This window comes from Prionailurus bengalensis, chromosome C1 (assembly GCF_016509475.1).
Source record: "Prionailurus bengalensis isolate Pbe53 chromosome C1, Fcat_Pben_1.1_paternal_pri, whole genome shotgun sequence".
NCBI classification, from domain to species: Eukaryota; Metazoa; Chordata; class Mammalia; order Carnivora; family Felidae; genus Prionailurus; species Prionailurus bengalensis.
In genome coordinates this window covers 218,134,433-218,153,586 of record NC_057345.1, presented here as the reverse complement: position 1 = coordinate 218,153,586, position 19,154 = coordinate 218,134,433, and the positions used below count along the sequence as shown (strand labels likewise).

General features: G+C 50.5%; 1 protein-coding gene across 10 annotated transcripts in view; it reads right to left on the bottom strand.

Moving 5' to 3' along the window:
* The window catches only part of AGAP1 (ArfGAP with GTPase domain, ankyrin repeat and PH domain 1), a 552,763-nt gene that overhangs the window by 132,471 nt on the left and 401,138 nt on the right, over positions 1–19,154 (bottom strand). For 8 of the 10 annotated variants that reach the window (XM_043578237.1, XM_043578238.1, XM_043578239.1 and 5 more), the window contains one exon: positions 3,831–3,992. The exons of the other annotated variants lie outside the window; for them this stretch is intronic. In XM_043578237.1, the coding sequence (XP_043434172.1) occupies positions 3,831–3,992 (162 nt within the window). The remainder of the gene's footprint in view (positions 1–3,830; positions 3,993–19,154) is intronic. 10 annotated transcript variants of the gene reach the window in all.

Here is a 19,154-nt window from a genome sequence, read left to right as displayed (position 1 = left end):
ACATCATGCATATACATACACAATCGAGTTGCGATTTGGAACTCCAAATATTCATAAAGATAAGGAATTGTTTTATGTTTATACTTCTGAAGATCAGAGTATCTGCTCCTATAACTTACTAGATTTCACCCCATTCATTTTAAGTTATAAATATATGTAAATGACTGTTTGACAGGTTACAGCACCTTTTTTAAAAAATTTATTTTTGACAGAGAGAGAGAGAGAGAGAGAGAGAGAGAGAGAGAGAGAGAGAGAAGGAGCAGAGGAGGGGCAGAGAGAGAGAGAGGGAAACAAAGAATCCGAAGCAGGCTCCAGGCTCTGAGCCGGTCAGCACAGAGCCCGACACGGGGCTCGAACCCACGAGCCGTGAGATCATGACCTGAGCCGAAGTCAGACGCTCAACCGACTAAGCCACCCAGGCGCCCTGGGTACAGCATCATCTGCCACCGAGTGTGGAGTTTAATCGTTGTTCTTCAGCATAAGTGAACTAGGATAACTAACCACGAATGCTGATGCTGCAAAAACCTGGCTAGAAGGGAGGTCCTTATTTCTATCAGGTAGACCGAGAGCCCCCGTGTGGACAGAGGGTTTCTGGCTTCTGAGGCAACATAAATACTGATGATATGCACTTTTAGCTCGTACTTCGGGAACACACACGCCACCGAGTTGAGGAACATCTGGCACCAGAATACTTGTGTTTGGCTGGGAGTCTAGGAAGGCTGTGCGGCGGGCTCCTTCCTGCACCCGGCTGGGAAATGATACCGAAGTGCGTTTAGGAAGCTCCGACCGCCCCGTTGGCCGGGCTTCGGTCAGGCCCTCGGGAGACGGTGCTGGGCAGTACACACCCCTGCGCAAGAGGCTGCTGGTCTCCTACATTCCTGCAAGAGTCAGTGCACGGACTTCCCCAGGGATTGCCAAGAGGCACGTAACAGGCATGAGTCCCTGGCTTCCGTTGCCTCGTCTCTGCCTTTTCTGTCTCTGCCTTGAACCTGGACCTATGTGACTGGTGCTCTTTGGTTTCCAGTTGGGTTTAGTCGAAGCGGGGAGGAAGGGGATCGGAGAAATCAGGGAGAGGAATGAGGTTAGGGTGATCCTCTCGGGTCCCTCCCCACAGGCTGCATACGTCCCTCTCCTGAGGGTCGTTGTTCCCGACCAGAGGCGTTCTCCAGACAGCTCTCCCTCTGGGCCCTGATAACCGGCACCCCCCCCACCATTGGCCCCTGGGGTTCCACACCACCCCTATAGAGATATAATTAAAATTAAACACTATCCTCTAAAAAGCAAACAAGTACAGCTAGCTTTAACTTCAAAAACAGATGGTTCAGTTAGACGGTTTACACTATTTACCTAAAGGAGCTACTAGTTTGTCAAGACTGTTAAAAAAATATTGTGTATCATTGAATCTAAAATGACCTCAATTGCAGGTTGCATTATGACTTCAGAGATGTTACAACGTGGGGAAAAAGCGTACCTTAGAAATAACGCAATACAGCGTGTCTCACAAAAATGACTCATTTACTGTTTTGTGCGTAACCTTTCCTAGGGAAAAATGATACGTTTTCTTTTTATAGAGAACCTGTTGCCTTATTTTCTACTGAAAAGATGTCACGGCCGTTGGCGTTACAGGTACAATAATCTCTTAACTAGGAAGTGAGGGGCACAGTTTCCCTTCTGATCGTTGGTGTTGAATTTGTGAACACACGTCAACCATTACTCATCATCTATCCTCTCGACACCATTGTGACTTCTAATTTGGGTGTTTCTGTGGTGCCTGGAAGTCTGTCTTTCTGTCTGTGTCATCACCTCAGCAGTAACGCCTTTTGATGAAAGGGTCCGTGGTCGTTTTTTGGACCGAGGATCTGTCTCAGCCTTATCACACGCTATTGCTCAGAGCACAGGGTACAATCCCGGTAACGCACGAAACGGGCTGGAAGCTTCTTAGGTGTCCAACAAGCTCATGGACACTTCTCAAACTGCCTTCGATTCCCCACTGGCTGACTGGGACACTGGTTTCAAGCAGGAGTCCAATCAAACATGAAACTACTAATTCACTTTACGGCTGTATCTTATTCGCATGGCTTTCACTCTGTCAGGTGGGTAAGTGGGATAGTTGGAAAGTGTGACGTATGGATAATGTACATTATACGTCGACCTGATAATCAGCGTCTACCAAGTGTCGCTCCTGGAAAAAAGTCATCAGTCTGAAACACGACACACCCAATAAGGTGTTTATCTGTGACCCGGACAGGAAGCCTTTCCCTAAAGCAAATCTTACTCTGCCCTTGGGTATGTGTGGCACACGTCACCCACCCTCATGAGAGGCCAGGCTTCTTCCTGGTTTTGCTCTAAGCCTCCTGTTAGGGTGGGGCGTGTCCACACGCCCCTGGCTATGGCCCGGGGGCCTCTGCTAAAGGGCTGTGTGAAAGAGTCTCAGCAAGGCTCAGCATCTGGGGCCGATTCTCTTCCAGTGGGAAGGTCAGTAACGTCTGGGTGGGTGCTGTGATCCACAATCGTTATTTTTCACCACTGCTGATAGAACAGAATCATCCTCATTTGTCATAACAGGAAAAAGTCGGTCTTTATTGGCTGAACTTATTAGCAGGGAGCCTATGGGAGGCAAAACGGTAAGAAATGTAAAGAAGGGCTTTCAGGCTCTTCCCCACTTGGCCGCCATGAGAGCAAGCTACTGGCCACTCTGAACGTCTGACCCCTCATTATGCAAGAAACCACACCGCCACTCAGCTCCCAGAATCGCGTAAACATCAAACTCTGCGCGTGCACCATAAACTCTGTTCCTTCCTTACTAGTGGATGCATTGTGGGCTTATAGGCTATTAGGAGGGAATAAGCCACTTTCTCGAATGCTGCAAACTGTACTTCCGAACCAACGGGCAGAGGATTCAGAAAAAGCACGGCAGAAATGGGGAAGGAACAAGAGTAGAAGTTATAAAAGTATTTCTGGTGTGCGTGTGGAATCCTTGTTGAAAACAGACCCCTTCACTGTGGACGGAGCCACAAGTAACAATTCGTGGTCAACAAGAATGCTATGAAATTTTAATTTTCCTTTGAAGAATTTCTTCAGCTTGTTTTTTTTTTTTTTTTTTTTTTTACAACTGCGTTCATGTCGCCTCTCATAATGGGATGTATGTGTGTGTGTGTATCACCACTTTGTATCCCTGGAGTAACAACATGTAAATCCATCTGAAGGAGCCACTTCAGAAAGGTCACATCTGGCCATCACCGAGAATAAAAATGAAGGACTTGACGTAAGCGAAAGGAGAATCAAGCCAAACCGTGATAAACCGTGACAGCTGGAATATTAATAGAGGCCACAAAACAAAAACAGTGGACAGACACTCACAGGAGGAGCGTGTATTCATAACAGGTTGCCAGAAGCCGGAACTGAGGTAGCTGTCTCGTAAGGATTGAGACCAGCCAGTATCAGAAAAGACTCCTAGAGTAGGAGAGGCAACAACCTTTATTGGAATAATACAACATGGCGCACCTCCCAGTTGGAGTGGACGTGCTCGCCCCAGGGTGTGGAGGGAGGGCAAGACAGAGAACCTGGCCAGGCGTGTGACAGGGAGACCAGAGTTGCCTCACACCAGAGGACTGCCAGGAGGTAAGACAACTGATTTGGTTGAGAAGTCTCGAGAATCAGTCAGCGACGAGAAGCTTCCAAGGGCCCCACTAGTGCCCTGAGAGCACACGCGGTGACCTGCGCTGCTGTGCATCTGTGGTTCTAAGGGTATGCGACTTCGCCCATTTGAAAAAGAAAAATTAATTTTCCGAAATGCAGACCCTCACCCTGAAGTCCCCGGGAAGCCTTACCTTCAGCAGTGCTGGAGAGACCATCGGCCTTGAAGTTGCTGGTACTTTTCTTCCTTCGGTGCTTCTTTCTGTTGGCGTGAGGGGAGGGGGGCGGGTCGAGCTTGGGGCTGGTGGTGCTGGAGATACTTGGGCTGGAGCACACGGAGTCGCCCAGCCCCGTGTCTGCCATCAGACCGGAAAAGGCAAAAGAACGCAAAAGTTAACACTCGAAAAGAGGCAGGCTTTGCAAAAATACGAAAGCAATGTTCCTCCAATATCACATCAGGCCCCACAGGTACTACGTTAATGTGAGATCACTGCGTTGGAGGCCCAGAGCATCCAGTATTCAAACGTCACGGGCCCACCTGCTCTCATGTACCGCCTGCCATTCAAAAACAAGGCCTTTATTTCTGGATCATCTGTAGGCTGTGGAGAACTTAAAGTTCTCTACTTTGCCCGACTGGTGTTCTGGAAAAGGAAAGTGGGGAGTTCATGCGTTTCATTAGTTTATTTTTCTCTTCCCATAATTACACCGATACATTAAAAGTAATTTAGAGATGTACAAGAATGCATAGAAGGCGTCCTCGTGGGTGGGTCTGGTCCTGTGCGTGCACACAGGACGGAGGGATTCCCGATTCTCGTAACTTCCACCCTCAACGTTAACACGACTGCAACACCCGTTTATTATCATCGAGAAATGGCACGCCACCTCACTCTCCCACCACGGCGGACCCGCCGATTCTTGATCCACTGAAGCTATTTATACAATTTTAAAACCAGTGCCCAGATAGGGGAAACTCAATTTTTTATGTCCATTTTCCTCTTTATCAGAGAGAACAGCAGAGTGGTTCTCTTTGTTCAGGGAATGAACATGTAATTCAACCAGAAGGAGAAAGTGCTTTGAAAAAGCGATGGAGAAACACAACCAAACACCCGCAAAGCCTGAAGGATTCATGATTCAGCATCTCGGTAGCTCAAAAGACAGAAAGTTCGCTGCAAAGTACTTAATTTGTTCAACTAGTACGTTCTGCGCACCGACTGTGGGCCATGTTTGTAGAAGCTTGGGATCCATCACTGAGAAAGACAGAAAAAGAGTCCCTCCCCAGATACATTAGAAGGTGGTAAAGTATCATGAAAAGGAGCAGGGCTGCACGGAGGCTGGGCCACCCCGACGTTCCCGCAGGGTAACCTGGGGACATCTGATGGCACGAGACCCCGGAGACTGGCCAACAGGGTCCACTGAAACACTGGCAACCATTTTAAGGAGTCTCAGGAAGAGTGACAACTGGATGTCTCAGGGATCTGCCCTCCCCCAAAACTGACTTCCCTCTACTTGCCCTCCCAGGCCAGACATCTGGTAAACCTCACTGGGTAGCTTTGCCCAAGGAGTAGCAAGCAGGCCTGAGTCCCCTCTTGGCTGCTTCTGTCCCTGTTCTGGGTGAGGGACACAGGCTTGAGAAGGCTGGGGCTAGAAGAGGAGTCTTTATTCACAAAGTCACCGTTTCTTTTTGGTATGGCCTTTCGAGCTCGCCCCTGCTCTCCATTTAAGCCACAGTTGCCCTTGGTCCCGTCCTTGCCCCCCTGGCCTGGACGGAGCAGCTGATGTGTCTCTTTTCTTCGGGCATTCTGCCTTCTTTTCCCAGACTTTTTTCTACAATATTCATCTTCTAAAAGCAGCAATTCTACATATTTTAAAAATGCTAGAGCCCACTGGATAGCAGATGAAAACTGTAAGTATCCCAGAAAAAAAGGCTATTCTAATTAACACGTTGCACACAATTTCAGAGAGTTCAGAGTCCGCCTGGTGCTGCCAAGGGGTGTCGGGACAAGAGCGTTAGCTGGTCCTAAAGCCTCTAAGAGGCTCTAAGCCTCCCGAAGCTGGTCCAACCCTCTTAGGGTATTACTCCACACTCACACCTTATCATGATTTAATTTTTGTCCATTTCACCTATTTTCCGCCCGGATTTCGAAAGTCTTCATTCACTCTCTGACCATTAAGGGTTAAGAGTCTACCCTGTGTCAGGCACGGGAGCACAGTTGTCACAAGGACTGTCCCCACAATAGGAGAACAGCTGTCACAATGACCGTCCCCACTACCCATCCTGGAGGTGGATGAGGAAAACAGGCGATGACAACTGCCCTTTTACTATTTTACTCTGGCCCTCGGGCACCCACTCAATTCAGTGCACCATTTTCATTCCCAACTGTGCGTCCCAACCCACAGGTCACCCCCGCTGCTGTGACGCTCTCTCCCAAACTAACATTTCTCATCCCTGAACCACTGACCCCGACGATGGGCTTTCTGCACGTGGACGTCTGTCAGTTACCTGCATCTAAGTGGCACGCCTGTTCCCTAGGGCAGTTAGACGCCCGTTTCCCCCATATGATACTGAGCGTGGAGCGGCTGCCCCGGGTCCCTCCCATTCTCTTTTTCTTTTAAAGCTTATTTATTTGTTTATTTGAGAGAGAGAGAGAGAGAGAGAGAGAGAGCGAGAGAGAGCGAGCGTGTTGGGGAAGGGCAGAGAGAGAGAGAGAATCCCAAGCAGGCTCTGCACCGGCAGCACAGAACCTGACATGGGCTCGAACTCACAAACACTCGCGATCACAACCAAGGACTGGACTCTCAACCGACCTGAGCCACCCAGGCACCCCCCTGCCCCCCGCCCCAGTTCTTTTTTAAGGCACGCACCAACACTTCTGGATCAGATGCTCAGAATACACATGCGAGTTGTGCGTGGTCACAGAACAGCTTCCATATGTGTGTGGTGGCTCTATTTCTGGGCTCTCTAGGCTCTTCCAACACTCCGCCCATCCGTCTCTATGGTAGCAGCGTGTGATCTGGAATGCGACGGCTGGGCCATCCTGGTTCCTCACAGGGCAGGGCAGGGCCCTGCACGTCATTATCCTTCACGACTGCCTTGCCTATTTACTCCTGGCTGCCTCGAGCACACAACTTCATACATCCACCCAAGGCGACAGAGGAGACATTAAAGAGGGAGGGGTCCAAGCCGAGCCCCAAATTTCAGAGGCAGTAATCCACACCTGGAAGCACCGGGGAGACCAGCGAACGAGACCCGGGTACGGCAGGTCACCTGTGAAGCCAGCTCCCAGATCCTCAGACTTGCTGATAAACCACCAAACACGCTTGTCAAATACGTGGCTGTAGGTGGGCATCCAACCTAGTCATGTTTTTGATGATTTTCAAACAACAAAGGGAAATCTATGTAATGTTTTTTCTCCTCAACGAACTATTCTGCTTAATTAAATTGCTGTTCCCTTTTCTATATATATACAAAGCACTTCTCTAACAATCTGTTTATTTTTAATGTTTTATTTATTTTGAGAGAGAGAGAGAGAGAGAGAGAGAAAATCCTGAGCAGGCTCCGTGCTGTCTGTGCAGAGCCCAACGCAGGGCTCGATGCCAGGAACCTCAAGATCATGACCTGAGCCCAAATCAAGAGGCTGATGCTCAACCAACTGAGCCACCAAGGTGCCCCTCTCACAATGTACTTTAGAATCCTACTTGGGAATGACCTTGTGCTCACAGGTATATTGGTCATAACTCACCCTCCTGTGGAACAAAACGACAGGTGTCTGTTTCTAGGGATCCCCCTCCATTCCAGATTCAGAAAACTGTTCCTAGAGATCATTGTCAGGGACACGGCGATCTCATTACCGAGTTATCTGGGCATCTTGGGATATCTGTAACTCAGGGAGAAATCTCTGGCTGACTCGCTTGGGGCAAGTAGCTGAGTGGCAGTCTTGAGAAGGAAACGCACGCCAGTCATGACACCCACCCTCCCCCGAGGGACCAGCGGCAGCCTTTACCGCAAGCCTTCTCTTCCACGGGGAAGCTTCAAGGCCAGCGCGTCATCCGCCTGTGGCCACTAAGCCACTGGCTCTCCATCGGAAACCCCTGCCAGGGGACATCTGGTCACGTCTGCAGACACTTTGGGTTCTCGACAGAGACAGGTGGAGGCGCTACAGGCACGGACTAGGGAGAAGCCAGAGACACTGAAGAATGCGCCAGGACACAAAGGACGGCTCCCGCCACAAAAACCCGCCTGCTCTAAAACGGCCACGGTGAGACAAGTGCGGAATCAGAGCTGCTCTTTTGTTCTTCATCGCCCTCTCAGACTCGTCCGGGAGTTACGGGCTGTCTGTGCAAACTCCCTCGCACGAGGGAACTCCTCAGGACGCTCGCTTCAGCTGGTAGGACCTGGCTCTCCCCTGGGGACACACCTCTCAGGTGACGGCACTGGTAACCCCCCCCCCATCCCCCAACCGGACACACAGGTGCGGCTTGCAAGCCACTCTTCCTCCAGCCCCGGCCTCCTAGACACCATTCCCTGGACGGTTCCGCTCACACCTGCCAAGCCGACCCCCTGGCTTATGCCCCTTGGCTCACGGACTGCCCGGCAGCCGCTTGCCCTATCCTCACGAATGATGCCATCCAGATCTTCCGAGGTGACCCCCACTGCAGCGGCCCGGCCTCTCGAGCCTCCCCCTTGCTAAGCTCTTTCCTTCCATCCAGCCCTCATGGTTCTAACCCAGACCCACCACCACGAGCCGGCTGTTCTGGGTCTTATTTTTGTCTTCCCAGCTCACTTACACCGGGACCCACACTCTGAGGGTTACGCTGGTGACACTCTCCTCCCTCTGCCTTTCCTGACCCTTAGCCCGACTTGACTGCTAGTTTCCACCCTGCACCTGGCTCAGCACCTGTACTCAGGCCCCGTGGGGAGGGGGGGGAGGGAGGAAACAGCCTCACACCCACTGGCCTCCTCTATCTTTATGACCCCCAAACTGGGCCAGGCTGGACCGGAGGCCAGACCTCTGGCCTGCCCTTGGGATGCACCAGGAAACTGAATAAAGCCACTCCCTGCTCTGCAAGAGGCTGTACCACACCTTCTCCATTCTCCTTAAATGCCCCACACCTCACTCCATCCCCCACAGAGACATCATTTTTCATTTTGCTGAAGACAAAAGAAAAATCCCCCAAAAGCAGCAATCAGAAGTGAGCATTCCCCTTCCTGTGCCGGTCCCTGATGGACCTGGGACCTCCCTGCAACTGGGAGCTGGATTCCAGCCCATTTTGCCGCTGGAGTGACTTGGCCCCCAGCCTCTCCTACCCTCCCCGGGCTGCATCAAACGTGCTGTGTTATTGTATTGTCTCTCGTTTCTAACAAAACCCTCCATGACCCCATGCCCTCGCCCAGCCACCACCTGATTTCTGATCCTTTTCAAAGCACAGCCCCTCTCTGCTGTTTGTGTCTGGTCATGGCTGACCCCTGCTCCGGTCAAGCCGCTGCCCCAGCCCCAGCAGTGGACCGGCCACAGAGGGACTGTGTGGGTCTTGGGAGCACCCCACATAACTCCTCACCCCCTCCTTCATGGGGAAGCCAAAGCGAGCTTGACGCTTGTCAGATTACAGGGGAACTAGGAAGGTGCAGGTCTTAGAAGTCCAAGGAGAGGCCCCTCGAGAGGCTCCCCCATTCCGGCCACGGCCCCCAGCTGCCTCGCGTCCAGCCCCACCCGCCTCACGTGCCAGGTGGCGCTCACCACGTGTGACAGCGCATCACCCACACATGCGTCTCCTCGTTGACAAACGCCTTCCTGGAGAGTGCGCGAGCCTCACGAAGGCAGGGACTTGGGCTCAACCTCGTTACCGGGACACAGCCTGGAGGAGACACTGGATGAAAATGGGACTTCTGCGCGTATTTGTGGAATTAAGTTTTATACAGAACTGACGACCTCCCTTCCAGAGGTGCTCTCGCAGGTGGATGGTACTACTTTCCCGAGGATAACCGAGAAGTGGGATCAACTTTGTGACTTCGTTTTAAAACCACAAGCATGCTTGTGTCAAGCCAGCTGTGCGACTTTCCAGCAGTCCGGGACCTATTTTTCGGTGAGCATCTAACACCCAGAATGAAATCTATTTACGCTGCGAGAGTATTTCCCTTAAAGAAGCTGTACAGGTGACACAAACACTTCACGGGCACCGAGTACTCTATAAGCCAACTCTATCCAGGCACCTGGGGTTCGTCAAAGAAAAAAGGGGGGAACCCCTGCCCCGCGGAGCCAATTTCTAAGGAGCGAATGGATGCCGATCTAATTTCTTGCTTGGTGCCTTCACAAAAGACTGCTTTTCTGGGGCCACGCTACTCGGATAGAGAACGAAGAGAGGGATCATGTGTCCAGGGAGCATGTCAGCTGCACGGGTGTAACGGTGGACTAACACAAGCACCCCGGCACGCAGACAAGAGGTAAGGTAAGGAGCCGTCTGAACGCCCACCTTCCCGGGTCAAGCAGGCAGGCCAGCCCTGTGGCATCCCTGGAGAAACAGAAATGTGACTCGGGACCCCTGTCTGGGCCGTCAGGACTCAGAGATGGAGAGTGACAGGGAGACAAAGGACCACTGAGTCAGGAGGAGGCTCTGGGGAGCGGTGGGGGGGAAACCGGAAACACGAGCCCGAACCTGGCCACGGGAGGGAGGCGAGTGTCTGAGAGGACACAGGGTTGTCACAATGAGAACGCAAAAGCAGGATCAGCACCGGTAAGCCCCGTACATTCCACTGCAGACGAGGAATAAACGATGTGCACACAGTACACGCGAATCCACCAGTCCTTCCCATCGGCCGCCTGACCTGCTGCTCGTAGGGGCTGGGTCCCACAGAGAATGCCATCCGTGCCCCGATTTAGAGCTGACAAGCTGGGGCCGTGACTTTCCTCCGTCTACCGTCTCCTGTAGACGCTTCCCGCCTCTGTCCACCGCCTTCTCCCCGCCTGTGTCGATGCCCCAACGCCCCATGGCCCGGGCCCTGGAAATTTCATTGCACGGGTAGCGGCCACCTGGAGGCTGGGTGTCTCCGGAGGGTGGGCCGAGGCGGGGCGGGGCCACAAGTGCCTGGAAAAAGCAGATGATCCGGGCCAGGGTCAGCGGGAGCAGGCGCAGCTCAGGAGTGGACGCGAGGGGGCCACAACCGCGGCACAGAGGAGCCGATCCCGTTGGCCAACAGACAGGGGTCGAGGAGGGGCAGGGCCCTGGGTCAGGGAGGCCGCGGCAGGAGACAGGACTCTGGCCGGCCAGCCTGTTCTTGAGGCTGGGGCTGGGGCTGGGGCTGCCGAGAAAGCTGTGGTTTCTAGTTAAGTGGGTCTCGAGCTGCCGTACCGATGCCCCTGGCTTCCAGATCCTGAAAACTCCCTTTCAACAGGAGTTGTGTAACATTCCTCCGGTTTAAAATATGAGCAATCAAAATGTACTAGGCTTCCATGCTGTGCTTTTCCATTTCCGACGACTCTTCCTGCCTGACAAGGTATCCCTCAAAGTGAAAGAGGCCCGGAAAGCCCGGCCTCAGACACTGTAAATGAGCTCTAGCCACAGCCCACGGAACGCAATCCGCTCCTCCTGACTGAATACAAATAATGCATTTTATTTTGTATCAATTACTGGGCACCGGGACAGGCGCCGACGGTCGACAGCGCTAAGTACGGGTGGGTCGAAGCGAAGGGAAGGGAGGCATGCCAAATTAAAAAAGGCGAGCGCCTCATTACTCCACATCTAAACCGGCTTTGACGGAGGGCCTTGGGAGTCCCCAGGATGCGCGGCGCGGGGCCGGGATGGGAGGGTCCGCTGGCATCCCGCGTGCTCAATGCCAGCCATTAGTTCTTCCCAATCGGGCATCAATGTTCAACGCACACCCCAAAAAATATATAATATGAGCAATAATGATAACAATCTGCAGTCTCTCCAGGCTCCGGGATGTGAAGTAGGAGTCAAAGACGCGCCTCACTTTTCACTCGGGGAGCTGACAAGCATGACCAGAGGGGAATAAAATAACATTCCGTTCGCATAAATATCAAGCAGCCTGCTGGAGACTGATGGCCAGGAATGTATTCTTAGCTATCATTCCGGCAGACAGGCCCAAGGACACTCATAACTTATTTTACAATCATTTAGTTTCAGCTCAAGTGGAAAACGTGACAACTTATCTCTGCTGACAAGATGCCATATCGAACCTTACAATTAACTCTCCTCCGATTATCTGCCCAGCCGATCATTAGCTGGGCCATTTCTGATGAACTGTTGCAGGGAGCTTGCCTCGGTGAGAGCTGTCACTGCCAGGTGGGTGTAGATAGGTTTTTGATATCCCGGCTGATACTCCCATACACGGGGGTTCCGTGCATGTGATTTCCAAGGCCCTGCTGCTCCCCAGCGTCTGGGAACGTGTCTGCCTTGGGGGAGGCGTCCTTCGGCCCCGCGCCGGAAAGGGGCGGTGTCCCCCTGCGACTGTGTGACCGCACCCGCCACCTGCTACCACTGTTGCCGTTGGCCGTCCCAACACCCATCCCCGGTCCCCAGCGCGGTCAGAGGTCAGGCCGTTCCCAGACTCTGGAGGCAGTGCCTCTCCCCACTCTGCCTTAGTGGGCCTGGTTTGGAGAAGGGACGCCAAGAAGTTGCTCTAGGTAGCCACCCAGACCACCGGACGTGCTGCTGGTGGTCCCAAGGGCTGGCTGGCTGTGAATTTCCCAGGTGTTGAAGAGAGACAAACACACCTTACAGTTTATACTGAAAAGGAGGATACGGATCTGTAGAAAGACAAAGGAACAGGAAACAGGAAGCGCACAGGTGGACGGACACCAGCCCTCCTCCCTCTCTCTTGCGTTCACATATACCCTAACTCGCTCATTTGGCAGTATTGGGTACGAGATATTCCTAAAAATCCTTTTTATTTGGGCATTAAAAGAATTCAAAATGATCAAAGGCAGGGCTATTTGTCGGGGCTGGGTTGGGGGTGGGGGCATCAGTTGAGGGCTAAGACCTTCTAACAACTCAAGATGAGGGCATGTAGGAGCCAGTGAATTAAAACACATTTCCTTCGAGACAAGGCCAACGATATAAAGCTAATTTGGATCTTTAAGAAGGGCTCTGTCCTTTCTGAACCTCAGAGAGATGTGCAGGCTGGTAAATAAAGAACAGGCCACCTCTGCCATCCAAGGAAATCACAACATCCCGGCCTCTGTTAAAAGGTGAGTGTGAAGTGAAGTTCAAAACCTCGCCCCTTCTCACAGTCCTTTTGACGGGAGCTTTCAACAGGAGGAGGTTTACTTGAATCCCAATCTCTGAAGATGTTTCAGAGACTGGTATATTGTCCGGTTCCCTTTGCCGCTCACGGCGCTCACACAGAGGTACACGGTGTCAGAAGAAGGGGCAGCGGGGACACGATGGGGGTTCGAGGAAGATGACAGGTGTTGGGGGAAGGAAGAGACACCACAGTGTTAGACGGAGTTACAAAGTGGGGAGGAAAGGAACACAATAGGAGGAGGCCAGAATGGAGAGAAAATGTGGGGGAGAACCATCTCCTACCTGGGCCGCGTTCAGTCACCCCAACACGGCTCCGTAAATAAAGCTGAAGCCTGGGACGCGATCTTCATTTACGTGAAGCCCTTACTTACGGAGACATGTTTCTGTGACAGCCTTAAGCATACAAGTACAAGTTCTGATCACTAATTAGGGTACAGGATTTTTTCCCTGAGGTGACGGGAACGTTCTAGGAAGGACCGTGTGATGGTGGCGTACCTCTGGGAAAGCGCCGAAACTCCTGAATTGTACACTTTACACGAGTGAAGTGTAGCGTTACGTGGCTTTTATCTCAATGAAGCTGTTAAAAAGAAAAAAAAAAAGCGGGGCGGGGGGGGGTGGTCACTGTGTTAAGGGCTAGGAGACAAAGAAAACAAAAAAGGTCAACTTCACAGTCTAGCAAGATGCAGATGACATCAGAATGAGGTCAGGACGGGGGCCTGGGGACACTCACACACTTCAGCTAGAGTTGCCATTCACTGGACTTGGGCCTCAAAGCTGAGTGGGGGACGGGGGAGTGATGTGCCGGTCTGGGCCTCCAGCCACCTGACAGGACCCGGCTCTGTGCTTCAGGTGAATGGTAGGCCCTGGAATGTTCTGTCCTTCCCTGAGGGAGCTGTCCCAGTTTCCCCCTCATCCTACGGAGCACAGCACACGCCCGCGGGCAGGACGGCCTTGTTCCTCTCAAGTCTCTTTGGTTTTCTCTCATGCCGGATGGCCAGCTTGCGCTGAAATATCACAATCTCATCTTAGGGGATGAAAGGCAGGGTCTGCAGGGGTTGGGCAAGGCCGACGGCCTGAGGGAGCCAATGCTGGGAACACACTGGGAAGGGGCAGACTAGGGAATGCAAGTCAGGATTTCGCACTCGAGGGTCAAAAATCAAATTGTTCTCTGGTTGATTCTGAGCTGAATGCAACATAAAGCTTAAATTAATCCAGCTCATTCCGAGGGGTGCAAGGGCGCTCTGAGCCGTTGGGTAGAGATGAAATCATTTCAAGAGGTTCCTGTTTCTTTCCAGCCTTATCTCTTTTTACATAATCAGCCACAACCATTTCTCGAGTTTGGTGGTCGTGACTAGTCAGTTACAAAAGAGATTCTGTTTCAAGTGGGAGGTTTCTACCGGCCGGCCAAGCAGGCTGGGGGAAGACCGAGCGTGTCTAGAAGAAAACTCAATTAGAGAAGTTAATTAAATGGACGCGCTCCCTCTTTGATAACGTAAATTCCCCTCTTTAGGAATTTAGCAGTTTCTCCTAAAAGAGACGTGGAGTCAAACTGCCAACTGCCGCACAAGGAAGTGTCCCTGCGTGAGGCAGAAAAATCTAGCTTTTCAGTTAGGCAAGGCCATGGAGGGCTCTGTCCAGGGTCCTGAACACGTTCCATCCACCCGTTCTGTTCAAGGTACAGAAAGGCACCAAACTAAGGCTGCTTCTTCAGGGCACATCCCTGTTCTTAACCTGACGACATCATGTGGTTTGAAAAAAAGTAAGAGTCCTGGTGTCCTCAGCTTTAAGAAAACCTGATACACAGATGCCCAGATTAGAAAAGGAGGTAATCTGGTCGTGACCTATCCCACTGTTCCAGGGTCAATTACAGGTTTAAAAACAAAAACAAAAACATCAGAAAGAACAGAGTATGTCTCTTACTTTGCTTAATTATTTCACTACTGCCTAGGATGGATTTCAAAGTTTTGATCAAAACCAACACTTGCATACAGTTTGATCTTTGGAATTATTACATTAGGACAGTTTTCAAGGTGTGGGCATAAGAAAATAAGTGTCTGTGGGGCTCTGGATATGTGTTGCTAAGCCGCTTCTGGAAATTCCATGCTTCTCTCACTAGCTGTGCGTGAGGTCATCCAGACCACCAGGTCCTTGAGCTTGCATACTGTCTGCTGGCCAATTTGCATTTCAGCTCCTCCCCTGCCCACCTCCACGAAGATGCTCACGGTACTCCAGAATGGCCAACACCAAGTGGAATGAGACAGAAGCATATCGAGGGCAGGGGGACAGCCACAATGTGCTCCATGAAGAGGAACCAGCACAGCTGCAGAATCAGAAAGGCAGTTCAGAATCCTAGCCTGGCCACTGGCTATGTGACTTTGGGAAATTCATCTCCATCAGTCTCAACTTCTTCACGAGTCAAATGGGCAAAACAGCCCCCTGAACACCTGCTCTTGGTCTGTCATACTTCAACCTGGCCTTTCTCTGTCTTGGTTGATAGCAACTCCAGCTTCCTGCTGTTCAGCACAGGGGCCCTGGGTTGCCCTGCCTCCTCCCTTCCTCTTACACCCCACCCCCACCCAAGAGGACAGAGCACCACGCAGTACGTTGGCCTGTGCTCAGTGTGGTGGCAGTCAGGTGCCAAGCAAACGGACAGGCAGAAGCACTCAGCAGCAGCATCAGGCTCTCTTCTGGAACTGTAACAACACAAGTACACAAAACACAGCTCCTGTCCTAGATGGCTTACATTGCAGTGCAAAACTATTACCGACACACACAGAACACACTCACACACATTCACACACATCAGTGGAATGGTGGTAGGTGCTGTGGACAGAGACGAAACACAGGGGCAGAGGCGGAACCTAGGCGGAGGCTGGGGGTGGGGGGGGGGTTGCTGGCACACCTCTAGCTGCTCTGAGTCCTGAAAACCATGCTAGCATGGCTACAGAGGGTGGTCAAGTTTTCTAGAACAATCATCATCCAAGAAGCTGAAACTAAGGACTCTCAACACAGAAAGCCACACATCCCCGATACCAAAATATTACAAATGTAGGGGGGCAAGTATGGCAACTATTTGAAAGGATCTTGGGAGATTTACTTGGAGAAATGCCACAACTAAAGCTAGACAAACTATAGTGCTGGAAACAGGCAGGGAGAGGGCCAGACGATCTTCACCATGACCTCCCGGCCCCTCTTCCCACCCCCTTTCAACATGGCCCTCCTATCTTTGCTTTCTGAGAACTGTGATTTGGTCTGTTGGTGTTTCCCTTATGCGGTAGCGTCCCTCTGATTTTTTTTTTACTTCTTCACGTGTGCCTAGTAGCCAGTAGGCATCGACGAGCAAAAATAGGTACTCAGTAAAAAGGTCTTTCAAAAAAAGAAAGTCTCAAGACACAAATGGTAGTACAAAGAACATAAATTTGAGTCAAGTTGTTTTGAAAGCCAGAGGAAACAAAAATCCAGTCTATCTAGAGCTGTGCCTTTAACACCCGGGCATTTTAAATATTATTTAAATGCCCGCTGAAACTATCCTCACAGTTTTAAGCACTTTGCAGAATAAATTATTCTGCAAAGATGATAAATTGCATCTTCTTAAAATGATCTCAATTCCCCTCAGGCATCCCATGTAACATTTTGTTATGTTTGAAGTCAATGGTGGTTATTTTCTTCTGGAATGAAATCAAATGCTAATTTGCAAAGTCAGAAACAATGTCTTGTCGCCATTTAAAAGAGTACTTGAAAAACTTCTATGTAATTCCACTACTCTCTCCTAAGCCGGGGGACAGGCAGCTTGATTATGAAAAGGGACCCTTAGGGCTCCCAAGCCTTTATTGATGGTGGGTGGCATGCCATCAGAGGAGTCAGTGATTGTACTGTGGTATCAGGTGGCTCAGACGGAAAGCCTGGCCACCTGAAAAGAGGCCCTACAAGCCTCAGAAACTCCATTCCCTTCCGCCACACCTGGGCCCTAACAATAGCTCCAGTCAATGGGCTTGAGGTTACTGAGCGGGACTCCCCTGCTTCTGGAGCCCGCTCAGCCCGTGGGGGAGCTTGGAAGGGTTGGGTTCCATCGGTAATCCATCCACAGGAAACCCTGGAGTTGACGGGAGGGCAGCCTTGCAATGACTCAGGACCACAGGTGATGATGGAGTTCAGCACTCAGAAGGGCCTGACCTTGACTATACCTTCAGGGAGCGCGTGCCTGTGTGTGTGCAGACGCCAGACGTTTATAGATTCAACAAACAACTACCCAGTGCCTGGTTTGAGGGGCCTACTGTTTAACGCCCCGCCCCGGGGAAAGAGGAGTGAACCAAACAGAAAGGTACTAGGGGTTTAATGGAACACAGAAACAATTAACCTTGCAAAACCCTAACGGACTGATCCAGCTGTAAACTCCACATTGCTACAGGTCCATTTATGGGGATGCAGAAGGCGTCGAAATACTTTAACCTAAATTTGCATCACAAGCTGCCTTGGTTACCTGTTTTGTATCCAAATAACCTTTTAACAAGATAAGCATTTCTTGAGGAAAATAGAGGGGGGAGAAAAAAACCTTCCCATATTCAAACGTGAAGATTTGTCCCACAAAGTTTTTATTTTTCTTTTTTGAAAAGTGTGACATGACCCCCTTAACAGCCACTGAAAGAGACTATTTCCGTTTCCTGCTGTTTCAGAATTTTGCTAACCTGCGGCTAATGCCTAATGACTGTGCTACATATTTTATGTCGCTTCCAAGGCTGGGGTTGATCTCTACCTCCTCTGCCTGGAAACTAGGTATCACCAACCCACTCAAGTCTGTAACTAGTGTGAGCTGCGGCAACGCTCATTTGAATAAGGAAGTGAGAGACGTTAAGGTCAGCTGTTCCTTGAATACCGGAATCCATCTGGTATGACGTTAAGGAGAAGATGAGGTTAATGACTTCTCACTTTTGACACAGCTACTAAAAACACTGGCTTCAAAATATTTACCAGGTCACAAGTATGCAGCAGGTAGGACGATAGAAGGTTCCCTAAACCAGATGACAAACGAGCAGATCAGAGCGGACGGTTTTGTTTCCATCCAAAATCTGTGGTTAAGGTTTCTCCCTGTTGCAGAGGAGCCTGTGGCCTACGTGGGGCAAGCTCTACGTTCTAGGGGTGTCAACACGGCCCAGTCCACGGAGGGCCTGGCAGGCTGGCATGGTGTGATGCATCTGGCCAAGATCGAATCTGCCAAGATTCTGATCATCCTGAGAGAAAAGGAGGCTGATTTTGTGCCAGCATAAAGTGAGGGATTCCCATGGGTGGTACCCCTGAGAATCCGAGGCTACCCCTAAGGGTACCCACGTGAGCCACCTTAACTAGGGTGATGCTCATCCTGCCTTGCCTGGGACAATCCTGTGTATGCCTGTTCCCCACCATGATTATTAACACGTGGGCACCATAATCTTGATCCCCCTCTGCAATCATTTCCAAAAATGAGAAAAAAAAAAACAAACCAAGAACAAAGGATATCTAAGAATTATGACTATTAAGTTTTGGGGCAAGTGTGGGGTTTCATGAAAACGCATGAACCGCTCTGAAAACCTGCCCTAAATTCTGGTGTTCTGTATGACTGAATCTCATGAGAATCTCACGTCAATCGCCAAGAAACCCGCCTGCACTGGTTAAGGGTAGGGAAAGTTTGTAACATGACAGATAATTTTAACTTGACTGAAAATCTGTCAAATATTATACCCGGAATAACTGTCTCCACCAACAACCCCATGGATAAAGATACCGTGAGTAATATCTTCATTCAAAACCACAGTCCAAAGATCACTGCGTTTCTGAAGCGTGCAGTACAACCTTTCTCAACAGATAACACCACTGGTCAAGTGAGTGGCTCTTGTCTTTTCCACAAAAGCAAGAAAACACGGTCATCTCTAAAATCACTGATGGCGTTTAAAAACTAAGATTCCACTTGCTGCGCACAAAGAGCAGTTAATAATTCAGCATTAATTCTAGAACATTCTTTTAAGATAAAAAAACAAAAGAACGGACTTCATTGCTACTACAACAGTTTTCTTTTTTTTTTTTTTTTTGGTCAATAGTCCTTCCACCACTGTCTTGGAATACAGGCTTTGTCCTGGCAAAAATACAATAAAACGCAACATCACAAAATTCAAGTGTTGGTGGAGATTCTGAGTTGGGTCGGTTTTGGGTTTAAAGCATTTTCTTCATCGCGGCTAAAATTTTGTCAATCTGGTTCAATCAGACGCTATGGTTGATCTTTGGGGAAA